The following is a 17300-nucleotide window of genomic DNA, read 5'->3' as shown; positions in this document are numbered from 1 at the left end:
TTCAAATTTTAATAGCTGTTGTAAATCAGTTTTGGCCACTGATAATCGATTACATCCTCTGGTAATCGATTACCAGAGAGTAAATTTGTTGAAAAAGACTTTTTTAACTTAAAATTCTTGGCCAAACCTTTTGCAATTTCAATTGGAATTCCCTTCCTATTTAATATCCTTTCTAAGACTCTATAGACTGTCTTGATCATCCATCTTGAATATCTCTAATTACTTTGTCTTGAGTAAATCTTTGAGAAGCATATGATTCATGTAATCCTTTGGCATCATCAAAACATTCAGCTTGATCCTTTGTCTACACTAGGAGCACCTAGCAGCACTCAAAAAGGAGGTGTGAAAGGATGAAACCCATCATGGCCAGGAGCCTTATAAGAGCTCATAGCAAAAATGGTGTTTTTAATTTCCTGAATAGTCATGTTGGGCAAGCTTAGAAGATACCTCATGCCCAGTGGTTAAGCCTTAGAATTATTTATTTGGATAGCTAAAAAATATTGGAAATTATTTAGATTTATAAAATAAATAATCGATAATTCTTTATAAAATAAATATTATATAAAATACTATTATAAAACTCAAAATTATATGAACAGTATTTACTTAACTGTTAAAATTATAATCAATTTCATTGTAAAATTCTTTGTCAATTTTTATTTATTTTATTAATTTGATTTTGATATTGTTGTGTTTATTTAATGTTCACAGGATTATTTGAGAAGATTATTGAAGGTTGATAACATTTTTTTTTAGTTTTAACTGCCAGAAAATTTAAAACCAAACAACCACGTCATGCCATTGAAGCTAACAAAAGAAAGTAAGGAACTAAAAGCAGCACAGGAAAATATTGAGATTTTGACCAATAAATTTTGAGACGAAAAATAAAAATCATAAAATGACTGAAAACATAATTATTTTTTTCATACTCTCATGATGGAAAATCCCGAGAGGGCGAGAGGAAAAAGTATCTTGAGTAATACAGGAAACGTCTTTCCCTGCACCTTATATTACAGTCATGAAGAAGCATCCCAAAATGGTGGATGCAGGGATGATCCTGAATACAAGTTTCTTAAACGGAGATATACGGTTAATTTAATAATAAAGGAAGAAGGGAAGGGAGAAAGATGCCGTAAGTTCGAATCTCCTTGCTAACAAAAACTAAAAGCTAACATTTGCTGATTAAAAAAAATAACAAGTTCCTTAAACTAAACAAACCAAATTGCCTCAAAAGTCAAAGCCACATAGTTTTTTTCCTCACCAAGTAATGGGATCAACGAGGATTAACAAGTTCATCATTCAACAGAAACAAACATGACAGGTAAACAGGATTGCAAGGGAAAATAAACCACTTTGTGCCCTCATTTAAGGAGAGTCTTCACAATTGATTTGACATTGAGCTTCTTGAGGTCAGTATAAGACTGTCCACAGCCCACAAACATGACAGGAGCTCCAGATATGTAAACCATTGAAAGTGCAGCTCCCACCTAATAAAGGGAACCATAGTAAACCAATAACTATTCATGATCAAACAAGATCCATATCATATGTCAACCCCAAAATTCATATCTCCTTGCAATTTTAGAATTCATGTACCTTATCATCTATGGTGTCAAATTTCGTGAGCAAGATCCCATCAATCAATCTTGGATTAGGTGATGTTGCAAGGTCAGCTAATTTCTGCAGTGAATGTGAAATAATTGAGGTTAAATAAAAAAAAAAAATTTGACACATTGTCAATGTGAAGATGTTTGCACTGTTAACAATTACAAATAATAATCTTAAATGAAACTTTTAACGTAATTATTACAAAAGTCAATAGTTTTCAATTATACAACAATCCATGATTGAGGGTGAATCTTGGCACAGCGATAAAGTTGTGCCTTGGTGACCCTCCCATATACAATGATAAGGCTGCATACAATGACCCTCCCATATACCTTCGCTTAGTGAAGAGCCTTTGGGCAATGGGGTACGTTAGTTGTTTATATAACAATCCATGATTAATTGGATGATACTGGCAGTATAAAATATCTTTACAGAGTCAGTATATTCTAATTTATTTCATAAAATAAGGAAAACAGCAATAGCGGGGCAATATTGAGCAAAATATAGAATCAAACCTGATTGAACTTTGAAAGCTGATCAACAGCGTCATTACCAACCAGTGCTTCTCCAACAAATAAGACTAGATCTGGATTGTTAAGGTAGATGAGTTTTGACAGTGCTCTCATAAGTGGTTCATTATCCTGAAAACCAGCAGCCACATATCAGATGAAAAGAAAAGCATTCAAATAAATAAACACCTTCTAACATTATGCATATGGTTCTCCATCCCACTAATATGTATGATTCATGACTTTCAGTGTTGTGCAATAAAAGAGAAGAACAAAAACAATGTGTCATTGATTGGAGTTGCCTCCATTTGTACTTCATATATATATGACTCAAAACATCTGACAAAATAATCAAACTCTTATCCAGAATAGTAACTACATTAATACCTGCATACGACCAGCTGTATCAACGAGAACCACATCCGAACCATTGCGTGAAGCTTCTTGAATTGCTTCTTTTGCCACAACGGCAGGATCTTTCTCATAGCCCTTCTCAAATATAGGGATCTGAAACAAGGAAATTATAAGAACATATGCCTCTAGTTAAAAGCTTTGCCATGAACGAAGAAAATAAGAATATGCAAGTTAAAGAACTACACTAATATTTAAGCAGTAAAATCAATATAAACCTGAAGTCTTCGAGCATGGGTCCGCAGCTGCTCAACAGCCCCTGATCGAAATGTGTCACAAGCAGCCATCATAACACTGACCTTGTGCTGCAAAAGCCAGTAAGCAACCTACAAGGTGACACAAAATAAGCCAACCTTTTCCAGTTAAAAAGCATGCCCTATGTATGGAATCTCAATTATATTGGAGATACAATATGATTTACTTCACCTTAGCTAGATTAGTAGATTTTCCAACACCATTAACACCAACAAATACAACAACATATGGTTTCCTTTGCTCCTTGGCAGCATGCACATCTCTCAGTATATCAATAGAGCGTCTAGGAGTTAAAATTCGAATAAGAGCTTCTTCCATAGCCGCCTACATTAATATTTTTAACTATACTATTAGTATGAATATGTTAGGAACCAAGAATTGAAATGAGAAAGAAAAGAAAGGATTCTATTGACTAGTAAGAAAAGAACAAAAAATAGGAGAGAAAACTCTCCTCCAAGGTTTTCCCCTTCACAAAGGATTAATGCTCAATCTACAAATGATTAGATCCCCTTCTCTCCTATCTTTCTTCCCTTATTTATATCTAATAAACCCCTCTAATTAACTAACTAACCCCTTAACTAATTAACAAAAATCCTAACTGTAGTAACTAACTCATTAATAGTCTAACCAATCTTAACTTTCTCTTCTCTTTATATCCTAACAATAATACACCCCTCGTAAAAATCAACCTTGTCCTCAAGGTTGGAATTTAAAAACTAGAATTGCACACAGAAACTTCCTCAAGTTTTCTCTGATTGTTGGAAGACAACTGTGCCCCTTGTAGCTTTAACTGGGAACGACCCACTGCCCTTACAGGCAAACTGAGGTCCAGCAGCTTTTGCTAGGAACCAAGAATTGAAATGAGAAAGAAAAAGGATTTTATTGACTAGTAAGAAAATTTCAGAAAATAGGAGAGAAAACTCTCCAAGGGTTTCCCCCTTCACAAAGGATTTCTCCTTTCACAAAGAGCTAATGCTCAATCTACAAATGATAAGATCCCCCTCTCTCCTATCCTTCTTCTCCTATTTATATCTAATAAACCCCTCCAACTAACTAACTAACCCCTTAACTAACTAATCAACATCCTAACTATAGTAATTAACTCATTAATAGTCTAACCATCTAAACTAACTTTCCCTTCTCCTTATATCCTAACAGAATGTATACAAGTGAATTCATAAAGTAAAGGCAGCCCTAAATGTAGATACGAAAGAAGATAGAAACAAACATGCACTGTTGAAGATATCCTTGTAAATGAAGCCAGCTTTTTTCCTTCAAGACTTGCTGCCACTGATTCACAGAGTTTCTCAGCTATCTCCTCAGCCTACAAGAAACATGGAATGCAAACAATATTAGCTAGGTAAATGACCCAAGATTAAGATATACTCCATTTGGACTCAATTATAAGCAACAAAAAAAATGGACTCAAATATAAGTAATTTTAATTACTTCCGCCCCTATTTAATGATATCATCCCACAAATACCCTTAAATTCAGATTCTATTTTCAATTACTTTAATTCAATATATAAAGTTCCAATGAAGGATAAATGAGGAAATGTGATTAGTAAATTTCATTTCAATGACATTAAATACTTTCTTAATTTTTCTTATATTTGAGTCCGGATGATGTACAAAGGAAAAAGAAAAGAAAGATAATGTTGTTGAGTGTTGAGTAGAAACACATACCACATTCTTGGTCATGAGCCTATCCTTTAGAGCTTTTAAAGCTGGTTCTAAGTCTGACTTCTCTAAATTTGCCTTCCCTGCAATACTGCACAAGGGATTATGTGAAAATATTCTAATTAGTTGTTTCAGAGAAAAGATGAAAATAAAAACAAGATAAAAAAAGGTAAAAATTAAACTATAAGTTTTAATTTAGTCTGCCAAGGGCAGAAGGCGCAAAAGTTATTTGAATCCAAATAACACGAAATGCTTAAGAATGACATGTGGATTTTTTTCCTTCATTAAATAGCTTCTATAAGAATAAGTTGTAGAATTCCACATTTCACTGTTTTTTATTTAAGAACTTGATGGCAAGGTATAAGGAACATGATCTAAGTTTGGTCTTTAAAAGAGTTCTTAACAGAACTAAAGAAGATAAAAGAGAGAAAGAACTTTAGAATCAGAAGTTATTACTATGATTGGGTAACTGATTTCTGTTACAAAGAGAAGTATTTATAGAGTTCTAGAAGGGTTAGTTATCACTAACGAACCTTCTAACTAACTGTTAACTAACACTGACACTTAACTAACTGAGTAACTAACTCAGTGACAAACATAGTTAAGTGAGTGTGCAGTTGAATACTGCACCTCCCATAATACTACTCTAATACCCCCCACCCCCCCTCAAACTCAAGGTGGTTGAGTCTTTGAAACAGACTCAATCACATTGAGTTTGGTCCTCAGAAAACTGAATCTAGTAGGAGATAGGGGTTTAGTTAAAGCATCTTCCCATTGGTCAATAGCAGGGATATGATGTCCAATAAGCTGCTTAATCAACACTTTTTCCCTAACAAAAAAGACATCTATCTCCATAAGCTTCGTTCTGTCATGGAGAACAAGATTATGGGCAATGGCCACAACACTTTGATTGTCACAAAACATGATGGGAGTGTAGAAAGAAACTTGAAGTTCAGTCAACAGTGTTTGGATCCAAGATATTTCAGCAGTGGTCTGAGCTAGACTGTGGTATTCTGCCTCTGTGCTAGACCTAGCAACCACTTGCTGCTTGCAGGACCACCAGAAGATGAGATTTGAGCCAAAATATATTGCTGCACCGGAAGTGGATCTTCTATCATCAATATCTGAAGCCCAATCTGCATCACAGAGGGCCATCAGAGTGTAGGTCTGGCTTGAGGCAGCAGGCTTTAGATGCAGACCATGAAGAACAGTACCCTTCAAGTACCTTAAAATTCTCTTGACTGCAATCCAGTCAGGTTCTGATGAATTAGCCATAAATTGACAGACTTTATTCACTGACAAAATGCTCTGGTCTAGTAATAGTCAAGTATTGAAGAGCCCCAACCACAGATCTGTAGAGAGTTGGAACAGAAAAAGGTTCTGAGCCTGATTTAGTCAGCTTGCAACTAGAAGCCATAGGGGAAGCAATGGATTGAGCTTCTGCCATACTGGTTTTCTGCAATAAATCTCTGATATATTGGCTTTGAGTAAGCAGAATTGATTTGTCGGCCAGAGTCTTCACCCCTATTCCAAGAAAATAATCTAACAAACCAAGCTGTTTGAGAGAGAATTTTGAATTCAACTGAGAGGTAAGATGCTAAATTAAAGGAATAGAACTTCCAGTAATTGTAATATCATCAACATACACAAGAAGATATATAGTGTGCGATTGGGTCTTGTAAATGAACAAAGAGGGATTACATTTACTTGCCACAAACCCGAACTGAAGTAAGGTAGTCTGAAGCCTTTCAAACCATTGCCAGGGAGCCTGCTTGAGGCCATAAAGAGCTCTGTTTAGTTTACATACCAGAGAAGAACTAGTGTCTTGAAATCCTGGTGGTTGAGACATATACACAGTCTCATGGAGTAATCCATTCAGAAAAGCATTGTTGACATTCAGCTGAGCTAGTTGCCACTGATTAGTTAGTACCAAAGACAAAATAAGTCTGATTGTCAAAGGTTTCAGAACAGGAGAGAAAGTCTCAGAGAAGTCAAAACCAGCCACTTGATTAAAACCTTAGCAACTAATCTAGCTTTGTACTAGTTAATAGAACCATCTGCATTTTCTTTGACTCTGAAAACCCACTTACACCCAATGGGTTTTCTGTCTGGTGGCTGAGGAACCAGACTCCTAGTATTATTCCTCATCAAAGCTTCATACTCATGCTGCATGGCAGAGATCCAATTTGGATCTGTTAAGGCTTGCTTAACAGATTTGGGTCCACAATGAACCAACACAAGAGTGGGGTTAACTCTTGGTAAATGAATTCCAGACTTTGATCTGGTTTGCATGGGATGTATATTTGGTGGTCTGTGAGGTGAAGTGGGAGGAAGAGATGAGGATGTGGATTCTGAGCTGGTTACTAAAGGGTGAGACTGTTCAGTGGGAACAGTAGTGGATGGTTGGGGTGTATTGGATGCTGGAATGGAAGGATCAACATTAGACTGATCTGTTTGTGCAGTATGGGAAGACTGAACAGAATCAGAACTAGGCTGAGGATTAGTTGAGGTAGGTTGTGGTAAATTTGAGGGTTGTGTAATGGGAATAGGAGGAAAGTAATGCTGAGTTAAAGAAGAGTTAGACTGACTAGAAGGAGAGGAGGACTCAAATAGGTCAGCATAAGGAAACTTTGACTTATTGAAGATCACATCTTTAGAGATATAAACTCTTCTAGAGGGAGACAGACATTTATACCCTTTGGAGATGTAGAATATCCCAAAAAGATACATTCATGAGACCAAAAGTCTAATTTGTGGTTGTTGTAAGGTCTGAGCAAGGGAAAGCAAGAGCACCCAAAGGTTTTGAGGAAACTGTAATCAGGAAACTTTTAAAACAACACATGATAAGGTATTTCAAACTTAAGGGATATTGTAGGTAATCTATTTATCAAGTATAGAGCTGTGCAAAAAGCAGAATCCCAAAATTTGAGAGGTAAAGAAGCATGATGAAGGTTAGACCTAACTCCACTATACGTCTGTGTTTTCTTTCCACAACCCCATTTTGATGATGGGTGAGGGGACAAATAAGTCTGTTGAATACCACAATCAGCCAAAAAGGATTTTAATGGTGTAAATTCCCCTCCCCAATCAGTTTGAAGGCTTTTGATTTTGGAATTAAACTGTAATTCTGCCATAGCCTTAAACTTTTGAAAGACATTTGAGGTTTCAGATTTGGTTTTGAGAAGATAAATCCAAGTAAACCTAGAATATGCATCAACAAAGGTTATATAGTATGAAAAACCATTGATTGAGGAAACATGGGCAGGGTCCCAAAGATCACTGAAAATTAACTCTAGGGGAGAAGTGTAAACAGATTCAGAAGGAAAGGAAGGAAGTCTATGAGACTTGCCCACCGCACAAGCTGAACAAAAACTCAGAATTTTTATTAGATGTAGGTATTTTACAGTGTTGAAAGACTAATTGCCATAGTTGCGAAACCCGGTTCGGCCCAGCCGGTCGGACCGGTTCATCCGGGACCCAGTGACATAATCGGGCCGGTTTCGCTATTGAACCGCTCATTCATGTGACCCGGGATGACCCGACCAAACCCAGCCGGTTTTGTGGAAACCCGGTGACCCGGCCGGTTTTAAAAACTCGAATTGGGTTGTGCACATTAAAAAAAATAATGGGAGTGCAGAAAGTTTATCCGCACTCTTTTTGTTTATTGGAAAACTGGACTTTTGGCTCATTTTGTTTATTGAAAACTGGACTTATGTTTTAATTTAGGTAGTTGCTATTTACACTCTCTTTATTACTAATACACTTCACTTGTGTTATCAACTTTAATACTTCAATTATTATTTTGGATTTTGGAGTATGGAATTATGGATAGATTTTTCTTAATCAAGTAATGTTAATGTTAGTTATATACTTATATATAATATATACATATATAATTTAAATTTTTTTAATATAGAACAAGTCAAACCGGACTAATTACTGGCCCACCGGTTGGACCATTGATCCACTAATCCACTACCTCGATCGGGCCAATGACCGGATTGAATTTCACAACTATGCTAATTACAGTACATGAGAATTAGGATGACCAAGACGATCATGCCATAGAGACCTAGTACTAGTACATGGATTTACAATGAACTTTTCAGACCTATTGCATGAAGTCACATAAGACTTTTCAAAAGTTGAAATACAAGCAAGAGCAAAAGAAGCAAACACAAGATGATGAAGCTTGATGTTGGAGAAGCTGTAAAGACCATCAGGACCAACATTACCTTGAAGCAAGACCTCATTGGTTACCTGAGATTTCACAGCACAATTTAGGATGAAACTCAAAAAAGACTCTATTATCTTTAGCAAACTGGCTGACACTAATAAGGTTTTTAGTGATATGAGGCACATTCAATAGATGATGAAGAGATAAAGAGATTTTAGTATTATAGAGAGAGATAAAGGAGGAAGAACCAGAGGAACAAATGGGCAAACCTTGACCATTGCCAATGAAAATTAGATCAGGTCCTTCAAAAGGCTCAATTTGTTGAATATTTTGAAACTCTCCAGTTACATGAAAGGAGGCACCTGAATCTGGAATCCAATTGTTATTTGTGGAAGTCGTGATTAGGGACCTTGGTTAATAAAGCACTAGGGTTGGGGTTACTTCCAGAATTAGCAGACTTGTAATTGTTATTGGTCCAGACATTTGAGGGACGAGAATCACCATAATACAGCCCAGAATTAGGGTCAGCACTACTCTGACCAGAAGCACTATTGTACTGATTCTGAGGCTTATAATTCTGCGAGGTAGGATCACGAAGAACTAAAGAGGAATTTGGCTGATAGTTTTCATCAAAGAGAAAATGACAAACAGAAGCAGTGTGCCCATACTTGTAATGCACTTCACATTTAAAATTGGTGAAGCAGCCTGCACCACAACCATGGCCACTGCCACCACGACAACCACCATTGCAGTTAAAACCACCACTGTAACTACCTCCACGGCTAGAACCCCCACGAAAATTGGAGAAGCTTTCAGGATCCTATTTGTTTGCCACCTGAGTTAGATTAATTGAGGAAGAATCAGAGAAAGATTGCTTGAACTTGTTCAAGCGCAATTCATGAGCCAATAAAAACGCCTCAAGTTGATCAATAGGCTGGGGTTCAAATTTGCTTTCAATAATCACAATAATCAGATGATAATCCGGCGAAAGACCTTTAAGAATAGAATCAATATGCTCTTGAAGCATAATCAGGCTTCCAACGGAAGCAAGAGAATCAGAAATTGCTCGAATCTGCGACAGAAACTCATGCATCGATTTGCCTGCAAGTGTCGTAGCTCGAAGCTGAGTGCGAAGTTGACGAGCTGTGGCTATCGTTTGCTTGTGAAAATAATCATGAATGTGTTCCCAAACCTCATAGGAGTGGGTGCATCCTAGAACTCGCGATAAAATCGATGTAGAGAGTGTCGATTGAAGCCATGTGAGGAGCGCTTGATCATGTTGCTCCCAACTTTCATATGCTGGATTCTCAATGCCAGCGTCACCATCATCTTCAGAGAGGAAGAAGAGCGGAATCTGTGGATTTGCTACAAATGGCTGAAGTCGATGGGACTTGATAACTGGTTCAAGCTTGTGAGAAATTGAATTCAGGAACAAAGAAGCAGAAAGCAATGCATTCTGTTGTGACGCTATTGATGATCGTCACCGAGCTCTAGATACCATAAAAGAGTTCTTAACAGAACTGAAGAAGATAAAAGATAAAGAGTAAAAGAGAGAAAGAACTTTAGAATCAGAAGTTGTTTTTATGATTGGGTAACTGATTTCTGTTACAAAGAGAAGTATTTATAGAGTTCTAGAACAATTAGTTATTACTGACTCTTAACTAACTGAGTGACTAACTCAGTGACTAACATAGTTAAGTGAGTGTGCAGTTGAATACTGCACCTCCCTTTATACTACTCTAATAGTCGTATGCTTAATGTCAGTAAACATCAGGAAGAGGGAACAGGAAGCAAGACAAACTTCCCTTGATTATCCAAAATGGAACTTGATTCGTCATGTAAGAGGATGAAATTTCAAGAACAAGAATAACAACTTTATTTTGTTCCCCTCCTCTACCCAATTCTTAAATTTTCTAATAAAGTGATAGAACACCTAATTCCATTACAATTTACAAAGTGAACTAAGAGGATTTAGTGAAGATACATGCATATAAAGTGCCAAATATTGCATGATACAGAGCTGATTTCTCACCTATAAGGCTCCAATTGAAGAAAATTTACAGAACACAATTTTATTAGCAACACAATATTCCAGCAAAACTAGTAACACAATACTGCACAAACTGATAGTAATATACAGTTACATATAGATTTTGAAGACTTCCAGCATGAAACAAACAAACCCATAGGTCAATAGTAATACAGCATATACGTTAAACTACAGATAGTTTCAGCAAGATATTCAGACAACTTAACAAAAAGATAAGCAATGACCCTAGGCAAGATATATTAGAATACAGGGTAGTCTTACCTCTGGAACATGGATGAAAACCAACCCTTGCTTTTGGCATCAGGCTTTCTGTTCTTCCCTGCATCCTCCTCATCCTCGTCCTCCTCTTCCTGCTCACTTTCACTGCTAACAATCTCTTCTTTATCCATCATACTTTCACCTTGATCAGCAGCCACAACAAAATCTATGTTCCTCTCCCCATCCTCACCGGAATGATCGGTAAAGTCCAGTTTAGTTTCTGTAGTTGCAGCTTCATCCCAAACTCTATTTTTCTTCGTGACTTTTTTGTTTGGCTCTGCCTTGGAGGCCTTGGCAACAACAGTATCAGTCTTCTTCCCACCTTTGGTCCTAAGCTTCTGAAGCTTATGTACATCAAAAGCCCCAACATTGGGACTTCCATTATGTCTACCATTCACATCCCTACTCAGGTTAGTATCTTTAGCAACAAGAAAATTTCCATTGGAGTGTCCATTCTCCAACTTCCGCTTGCCATCGTCGCCATCCGCACCACCACCACTCTTCTTCTTCTTATTCCCTCCCTCAAATCCAGATTTATCATTCCCCTGCACCTGCTTCTTCGCATTCCCGGCAACAGGATTTGAATTCGACCGCTTCAAATCCTCGGTGCGAGCCAGGGCCTCCATCTTCAGCTGCCTAAAGGTCTCATCGAAATCGGGGTATGCAGTCGTTTTGGGATCATAAACTTGCGAAAACTCGCGCTTCACCATAGCAAGCAGATCCTCCACATATAAGAGGTGAAGGATCCGTTGGTAAACAGCCACAAAAACAAGACCAAGATCATTGTGGAAGGTCCACTTGAGGGTGTAGGAAGCACCAGGGGCATCATAATTGTATGCTGCCGCACCAGATCGCTCCTCCAAAAGACAGGAACGGATCAAGGTATCGATAGGTGAACCTTTCAGAGCGTTCCCAAGTTCCTTACAAGTCCAGAGGATTAACCCTCCTCTTGTAAATATCAGTAACTGTTCTAACATCCTTGAAAACTTCCAATTTTTTCCTGTTGATCAATCAATAGTAAATAAATAAGAGGAAAAATAACAGCAAATTTTCGGGTTCGGAAAAACCTAGAATCCAACAAGATCACGGGAAAAACATGCTCGAGTTCGTTTGAGGTCGTGTGTCGTGTGGATTGATGATTACGTTGGACTAATCGAGAAAAAAAAGAAATTCGATTGAAAGAACAAAGAATATCGTGGCGGTGAGGGGAAGGTACCTCTTGTTTTTCGGAGTGGCAAGAAACGCGTTCTACGAGAAAATCAGAGACAATTAAAAATAGAAAAAGAAAAAATGAAAATGAAATTGGAGTTCTTGAAAAATTGTTATAAGGTTTATTTATACATGGATTACATGTACAGATCTAAGCGCGCCGCTTAGCGAATGCCCAGATTTTTTTTTTTTTTTACTTTCTTGAAAAACATAAATACAATCCGTCTTATTTTTATAAATTACAATAATACCTCATGAGATTTTCACTAATTACATATCCATTCTTTTCTTTTTCTTTATCTTATGCAACTTTTGCATTCTTGTTACATTAGCATTCCTTATGTCCCAAACACCAATAAAGGATTATACATGTGTAGCGTATGATGTTTTAATTTTATAAAATGTAAATTATAATAATACCTTTTGAGATTTTCACTAATTATATATATATATATATATATATATATATATATATATATATATATATATATTTTTCTTTCCTTTATCCTATGCAACTTTTGCATTCTCATTAGAGTGACACTCCTTGTGTCCCAAACACTGATAACAAATTATGCATGTGACTAGCACATGATGTTTTAATGATTTTTTCCAAGATGTCCTTGTTCCCATCACTTGAGTAATTAAGAGTTCAAATTTGTTTATACATTGCACAAATTCATAAAGCAACACCAAAAATATCATGAGCTAAAAATCAAGAGATCTCAATCAAGAAGGGAAACAAAAACTATCAAAAAGAAAAATTATTACACAATCTCAAACAAGAATCAATAGAAATAAATACAAAAAAAATCTCAAAAGAAATCAATACTAAAAATCAATACAAGAAATAGAAAACGAAACAAAAAATCTTGGGAAAAAAAACTCTACTTCCGATGTCATCTTCCGCCACAACACCCCATGGGTAGTAACACTAAGAAAAGAGAACTCTGCTACCGAGGAACAAACCCTCTTTGCCAACGATTCTCTAAAACCACTCAATAAAAAACAGAATCACATCAAGCCCACAGAAAGGAAGAAGAAACGCAAAGCCTTGGACAAAGAAAGGCATCAAACCGCATCCCAACCCAAACTCGAACAAGCACCTCCACCCATTGGTTCGCTTAGCACCAACAACAAACACTATCGGAGATCAACATTGGCTTGTTCAAGGACATGGCGAAGGCATCTGAGTTAGCGAGGGAAGCCGCCGCGGAAAGACTTATCTAAAGGTTATGCGATGGTTTGGGTGGAAGGCCGTATGGGTCAGGTTATGGAGGTACTGGGGTCGAAGTTTGGATTGGTGAGGGTGAGTTGGGTGACGTTAATGGTGGTCCAGAGTGGCAGATTTGGGTGGTGGTGGTGTGTTGGGTTGTGTGGTCTGACTGATTTCCATGGGTGAAGATCGTATGGGTAATGGTGGTGCTGTGGAATGTTAGGGAATGGAGAGTAAGTGAAGAGTTATTAATATTTTTTCTTAAACAAATATTATTTTTTAAAAAAGTTGATAACGGTATAATTGTAATTCAATTTTTAAAAAAATAACAAAAGTTTAACGGCATTAGAAGAGGGAGTGCTAAAGAAATGTTTGATAAAGGAGGAAATGCATGTGTAATTAGTGAAAACCTTAGGAGGTGTTGTTATAATTTGCTCTTTAATAAATTTATAAATTTATAAATTTAATTAAAATAAGAGAAATACTAAAGAGCCTAACATTTTTCCTTCGACAAATCAAGCAACCCTATTGAAATATGATAGTTGTAAACCTTTTTAATAATAAAATATTCATTTAATTTAATATTTTAAAATGTTTTTTTTTTCAAATTTTCCCTTTCTGCCACACAAATGAAATTCTCTTAGTCCTAAACCCAAACCAAATGAACCCCTTCTCCCAACGAGCTCTCTAGCAATACCTTGTAAGTCATGCCCCAAACCCTTCTCCATCCACATGTTAACAAGCTCAACACAACAAGAATTGTTAGCAAAGATGTCATTGTCCATGATAGCGATGAGAGGGTTGTGAGAGAGAGAGAGCGATAAAGGTGGCTTGCGCTTTGGTCACACATGTTCTCCTCTACAAGTAAGATCCGACCTAACCCTATGTTTGATCCCTTCATTTTTCTCTCTTAATCTCTTTCAAGGCCTTCATTTCACTAAATATACTACAATTGCATTTTTGGACGTGGTTGAGGTTCATGTTTCAGTGTTATTTTGAATTGGTGTATTTTTCGTTTATGTCTTTGCCTCACGTATGGACAAGTGAGAGGATCATGTGATGGAATAGGGAGTTAGTGGACAAAGCTGTTTCGGTGGGGAATTGAGAGAAACTAGGGAGGTTGTATAGTCTTCGCTTTTGGATTACTTTTAGTGTCTCTCGTGTTAACTTTGGACAATCTCATGATCACTGGAAGACTCATTCCTACTTTAGATTTTGACGATTAACAAAGATATAAATTGTTGATTATTGATGAGTTCTTGTCTAAGCAAACAAGACCTACTACATAATAAGCTTCAAAGTCTACACAAACTATTATACAAGCCTTTATAAGTAAGCAACCACTCACAAGTGGCAAACTGTGCTTAAAGTGAATTTATCAAACCATTGTCCAATGCGCTGATAAAAGAACTCATATCCACTACCCTTAAGAACTAGTGTTATAACATTGAGTATCTCTTGTTATGCGTCCATTAGGACTATACAACTTTGCTTAAACATTTTATTCATTCACACAAGTCAAAGTGTAAAAGCAAATAAAATGGTTGCATTCTTCATCTTTTTACTTCTTCTCCCCCTTTTGTATGGTAGCTTCTTCCTTCTTTTCAAGCTTGCAAAAGAACACATCCCCAAAATTTTCATCAGATGAACTATCCAAGAAAGCATCAACATATTTCCTAAATAGGTGCTCTCCAAGGATTTTCCATCACGAAAAGCTTTAGCAAACACCTCCCTTGTTCTGAACAAAGTAGTCTCAAGAAATCAGAAATACTTTTGGGATGGAAGAGGGTCGTTGTAGACTTTTATGGCCATATCAACAACATCAACAAGGGCCTCATAATCAAAATTTACCTCTTCAATGATGGGTTATACTTGATGAACGTATGTGAAAGTGGAGTATGGAAGCTCAACAGTGAATGAGAAGTTGCACTCAGACATAGTAGCAAAGTCTCTCTTCCTTTGTCAGACATGATTTGATGGTGAATCAACCACAAAAGGGATTGTGATTAATAGTCTGATAACAATGCCTAGTCTTGTGATGAAGTCCATTTGATGGTGGCATCTCCTTAGGTTCCAGACCATAGTAGTGAGCTCCTAATCTGTGGTACCTTTGTAGAGCTTGCCAATCCCCACTTGTTAGTTCCTTATTTTAATGCAGTGCACCTACTTCATGTTTGAAGAGTTTTCCTGGTCTTGCTTTAACATACCATTGGGGGTGTATCTTTATCATCTTCAAGCAACTTCTCTTTACCCTTGTAGCAGGTTGCCTTAGGAATAAGAATTGGCTTGTCTACTACTAATTGGAACTTAGTTCCAGAGTGTGCAAGACATAGAAACTAAGAGCTCAACATAAAAGGCAGATACAAGTTTAGTTGTTGTAGTTTCCTAAAGGAAGCTTGCATTTCCGTTATTTCTTCTTTGTACTGGTTGAGGCACAGATGCAATTGCAAGCCATAATATGAGAACTCCCATTTTGAAAAGTTGGGACTCATCTCAGGATCTTCAAGGTAGATGTCCTCCGTGTAGAAGGATTCCCCCAACCGAGCATGGTTCCAAGGAAGAACTACATTGACCTGTCAAATGATTTGTGTTCGAAGATGTTGTTGTTGAGGTTTAGAGGAAAAGGATTCCTTGATATGACCTGCTCTTCCAAAGTAATTGGACAGAGCATGGACCTCTTATTCCTTTCAGGTCTTAGAAAATGAATAAGGGAAGGGATCAATGCCTAACACACCTTCTTTTCCTAGCTTGATCAAATTTAACTTTTGAAGCTCAATCTTATGCATTTCTAGGTCTAAGCGTTGGGTGTCAATATCTATCTTTTCTCTCCATGCTTGGTTGCTGGTTTTCCCTTTAGACAATTTGTATCCCTTGACGCCATGAAAAAGTTTGACATTTTCATCCAAAACAAGCACTAGCTCCAGTTCAGTCTGAGGTTGAGATCTTGAAAGCAGCAACCAATTAGTTGAGTCTTTGTTTGGTCTGCTCAGATGTTGATGCAGTTTGTTGAAAATATCAATTAAGAGTTAAGGTGCAACAACAGTGTCAACCTTCTTCCTAATTTCCAGTCTAACTTCCATAGCATCGAAGTGAACATTCTCAGTAGCTCCATAGATGCTTTACAATCTAGAGATGTCTGCTTCTGACATAAGTTAAGCAAGGAAAGCATCAACAATAGCTTCATCTTCAGTTGTAATTGGATGAGGGTGCAAAGGTACAACCCCAGGGTTTGTTTCAACGGTGTCTGACTCAGCAACAACATCAAACCCTTGCAATGAGACTTTAATAACATATTGAAGCATTGTAACATCCAGAGCCTTACTTTCTTCTTTAGCTATTGCGTCTTCCACCATAGCTGGTTGGAGCTTTGTGTCTCTTTCAGCAGACACTGCAAAAAATATTTTAGCACTTGTTTCCCAGGCTAATTACACATTGGCATCAAACTCTGCCTTCTGCAGGTCTTCCTTAAACACAACTTTGATAGCTTCAAGTACCACTTCATCAGGTACTTGATCACTAGCAATTGTCTGTCTCAACTCCTCTTTCTTTGTCGAGGTCTTCAAAGACTCTATTATAAATTTTTCAGGAATATCCTTTGAAGCTTGTCCTTCAAAGGTAACAACCTTTTTTTTTGTTTCTGCTTCAACCTTCTTTTTCATGGCCTTTTCTGCTCTTGCTATTCTCTTAGCATCAACAAGATAACATTGTTTGGGGGTGAAGAAAACTTGGGTGTTGGTTGGGAAGGAAAGGTTAAGGAAGGTGAGGGTACATGGGTAGGTGTTTCTAAGATTTCCATCTTAGATGATGGTGTGACTGAAGTTGGTTGAGAAGGTCCAAGGTTCTAAGCAGGTTTAGGAGATGATGGTAAAGGTTCAGTTGGTGGTTAAGGCTGAAAGGTTTGATTTTGATGGTAGGTTTCTTGGGTTTG

General features: G+C 37.1%; 1 protein-coding gene across 2 annotated transcripts; it reads right to left on the bottom strand.

Moving 5' to 3' along the window:
* Positions 1–917: 917 nt before the first annotated feature.
* Positions 918–12323, bottom strand: LOC114416730 (signal recognition particle receptor subunit alpha-like). Of its 2 annotated transcripts, XM_028381712.1 has the most exons (10): positions 12167–12323; positions 10954–11950; positions 4472–4556; positions 4012–4107; positions 2955–3107; positions 2747–2854; positions 2505–2624; positions 2124–2249; positions 1597–1680; positions 1362–1487 (listed from the first exon to the last, which is right to left on the bottom strand). In XM_028381712.1, the coding sequence occupies exons 2-10, from the start codon at positions 11925–11927 to the stop codon at positions 1362–1364; spliced, it is 1872 nt and encodes a 623-aa protein (XP_028237513.1). In that variant the 5' UTR covers positions 11928–11950; positions 12167–12323. The 2 variants fall into 2 exon arrangements, with proteins under 2 accessions (XP_028237512.1, XP_028237513.1); XM_028381711.1 differs by lacking the exon at positions 12167–12323 and having other exon boundaries at positions 918–1487; positions 10954–11927.
* Positions 12324–17300: the final 4977 nt, after the last annotated feature.

The sequence above is a fragment of the Glycine soja genome, chromosome 6 (genome assembly GCF_004193775.1).
Source record: "Glycine soja cultivar W05 chromosome 6, ASM419377v2, whole genome shotgun sequence".
Lineage (NCBI taxonomy): Eukaryota > Viridiplantae > Streptophyta > Magnoliopsida > Fabales > Fabaceae > Glycine > Glycine soja.
The sequence above is the reverse complement of the archived record's forward strand: the minus strand, read 5'-3'. Positions and strand labels throughout refer to the sequence as shown.

Coding starts and splice junctions, on each gene's coding strand:
- LOC114416730 (XM_028381712.1), bottom strand. CDS start 11,927: ATGTTAGAACAGTTACTGATATTTACAAGAGGAGGGTTAATCCTCTGG. Junction 4,557..10,953: donor TTTTCATCCATGTTCCAGAG/GTAAGACTACCC, acceptor TCCCTTGTGCAG/TATTGCAGGGAAGGCAAATT. Junction 2,250..2,504: donor ATACAGCTGGTCGTATGCAG/GTATTAATGTAG, acceptor GCTGGTTTTCAG/GATAATGAACCACTTATGAG.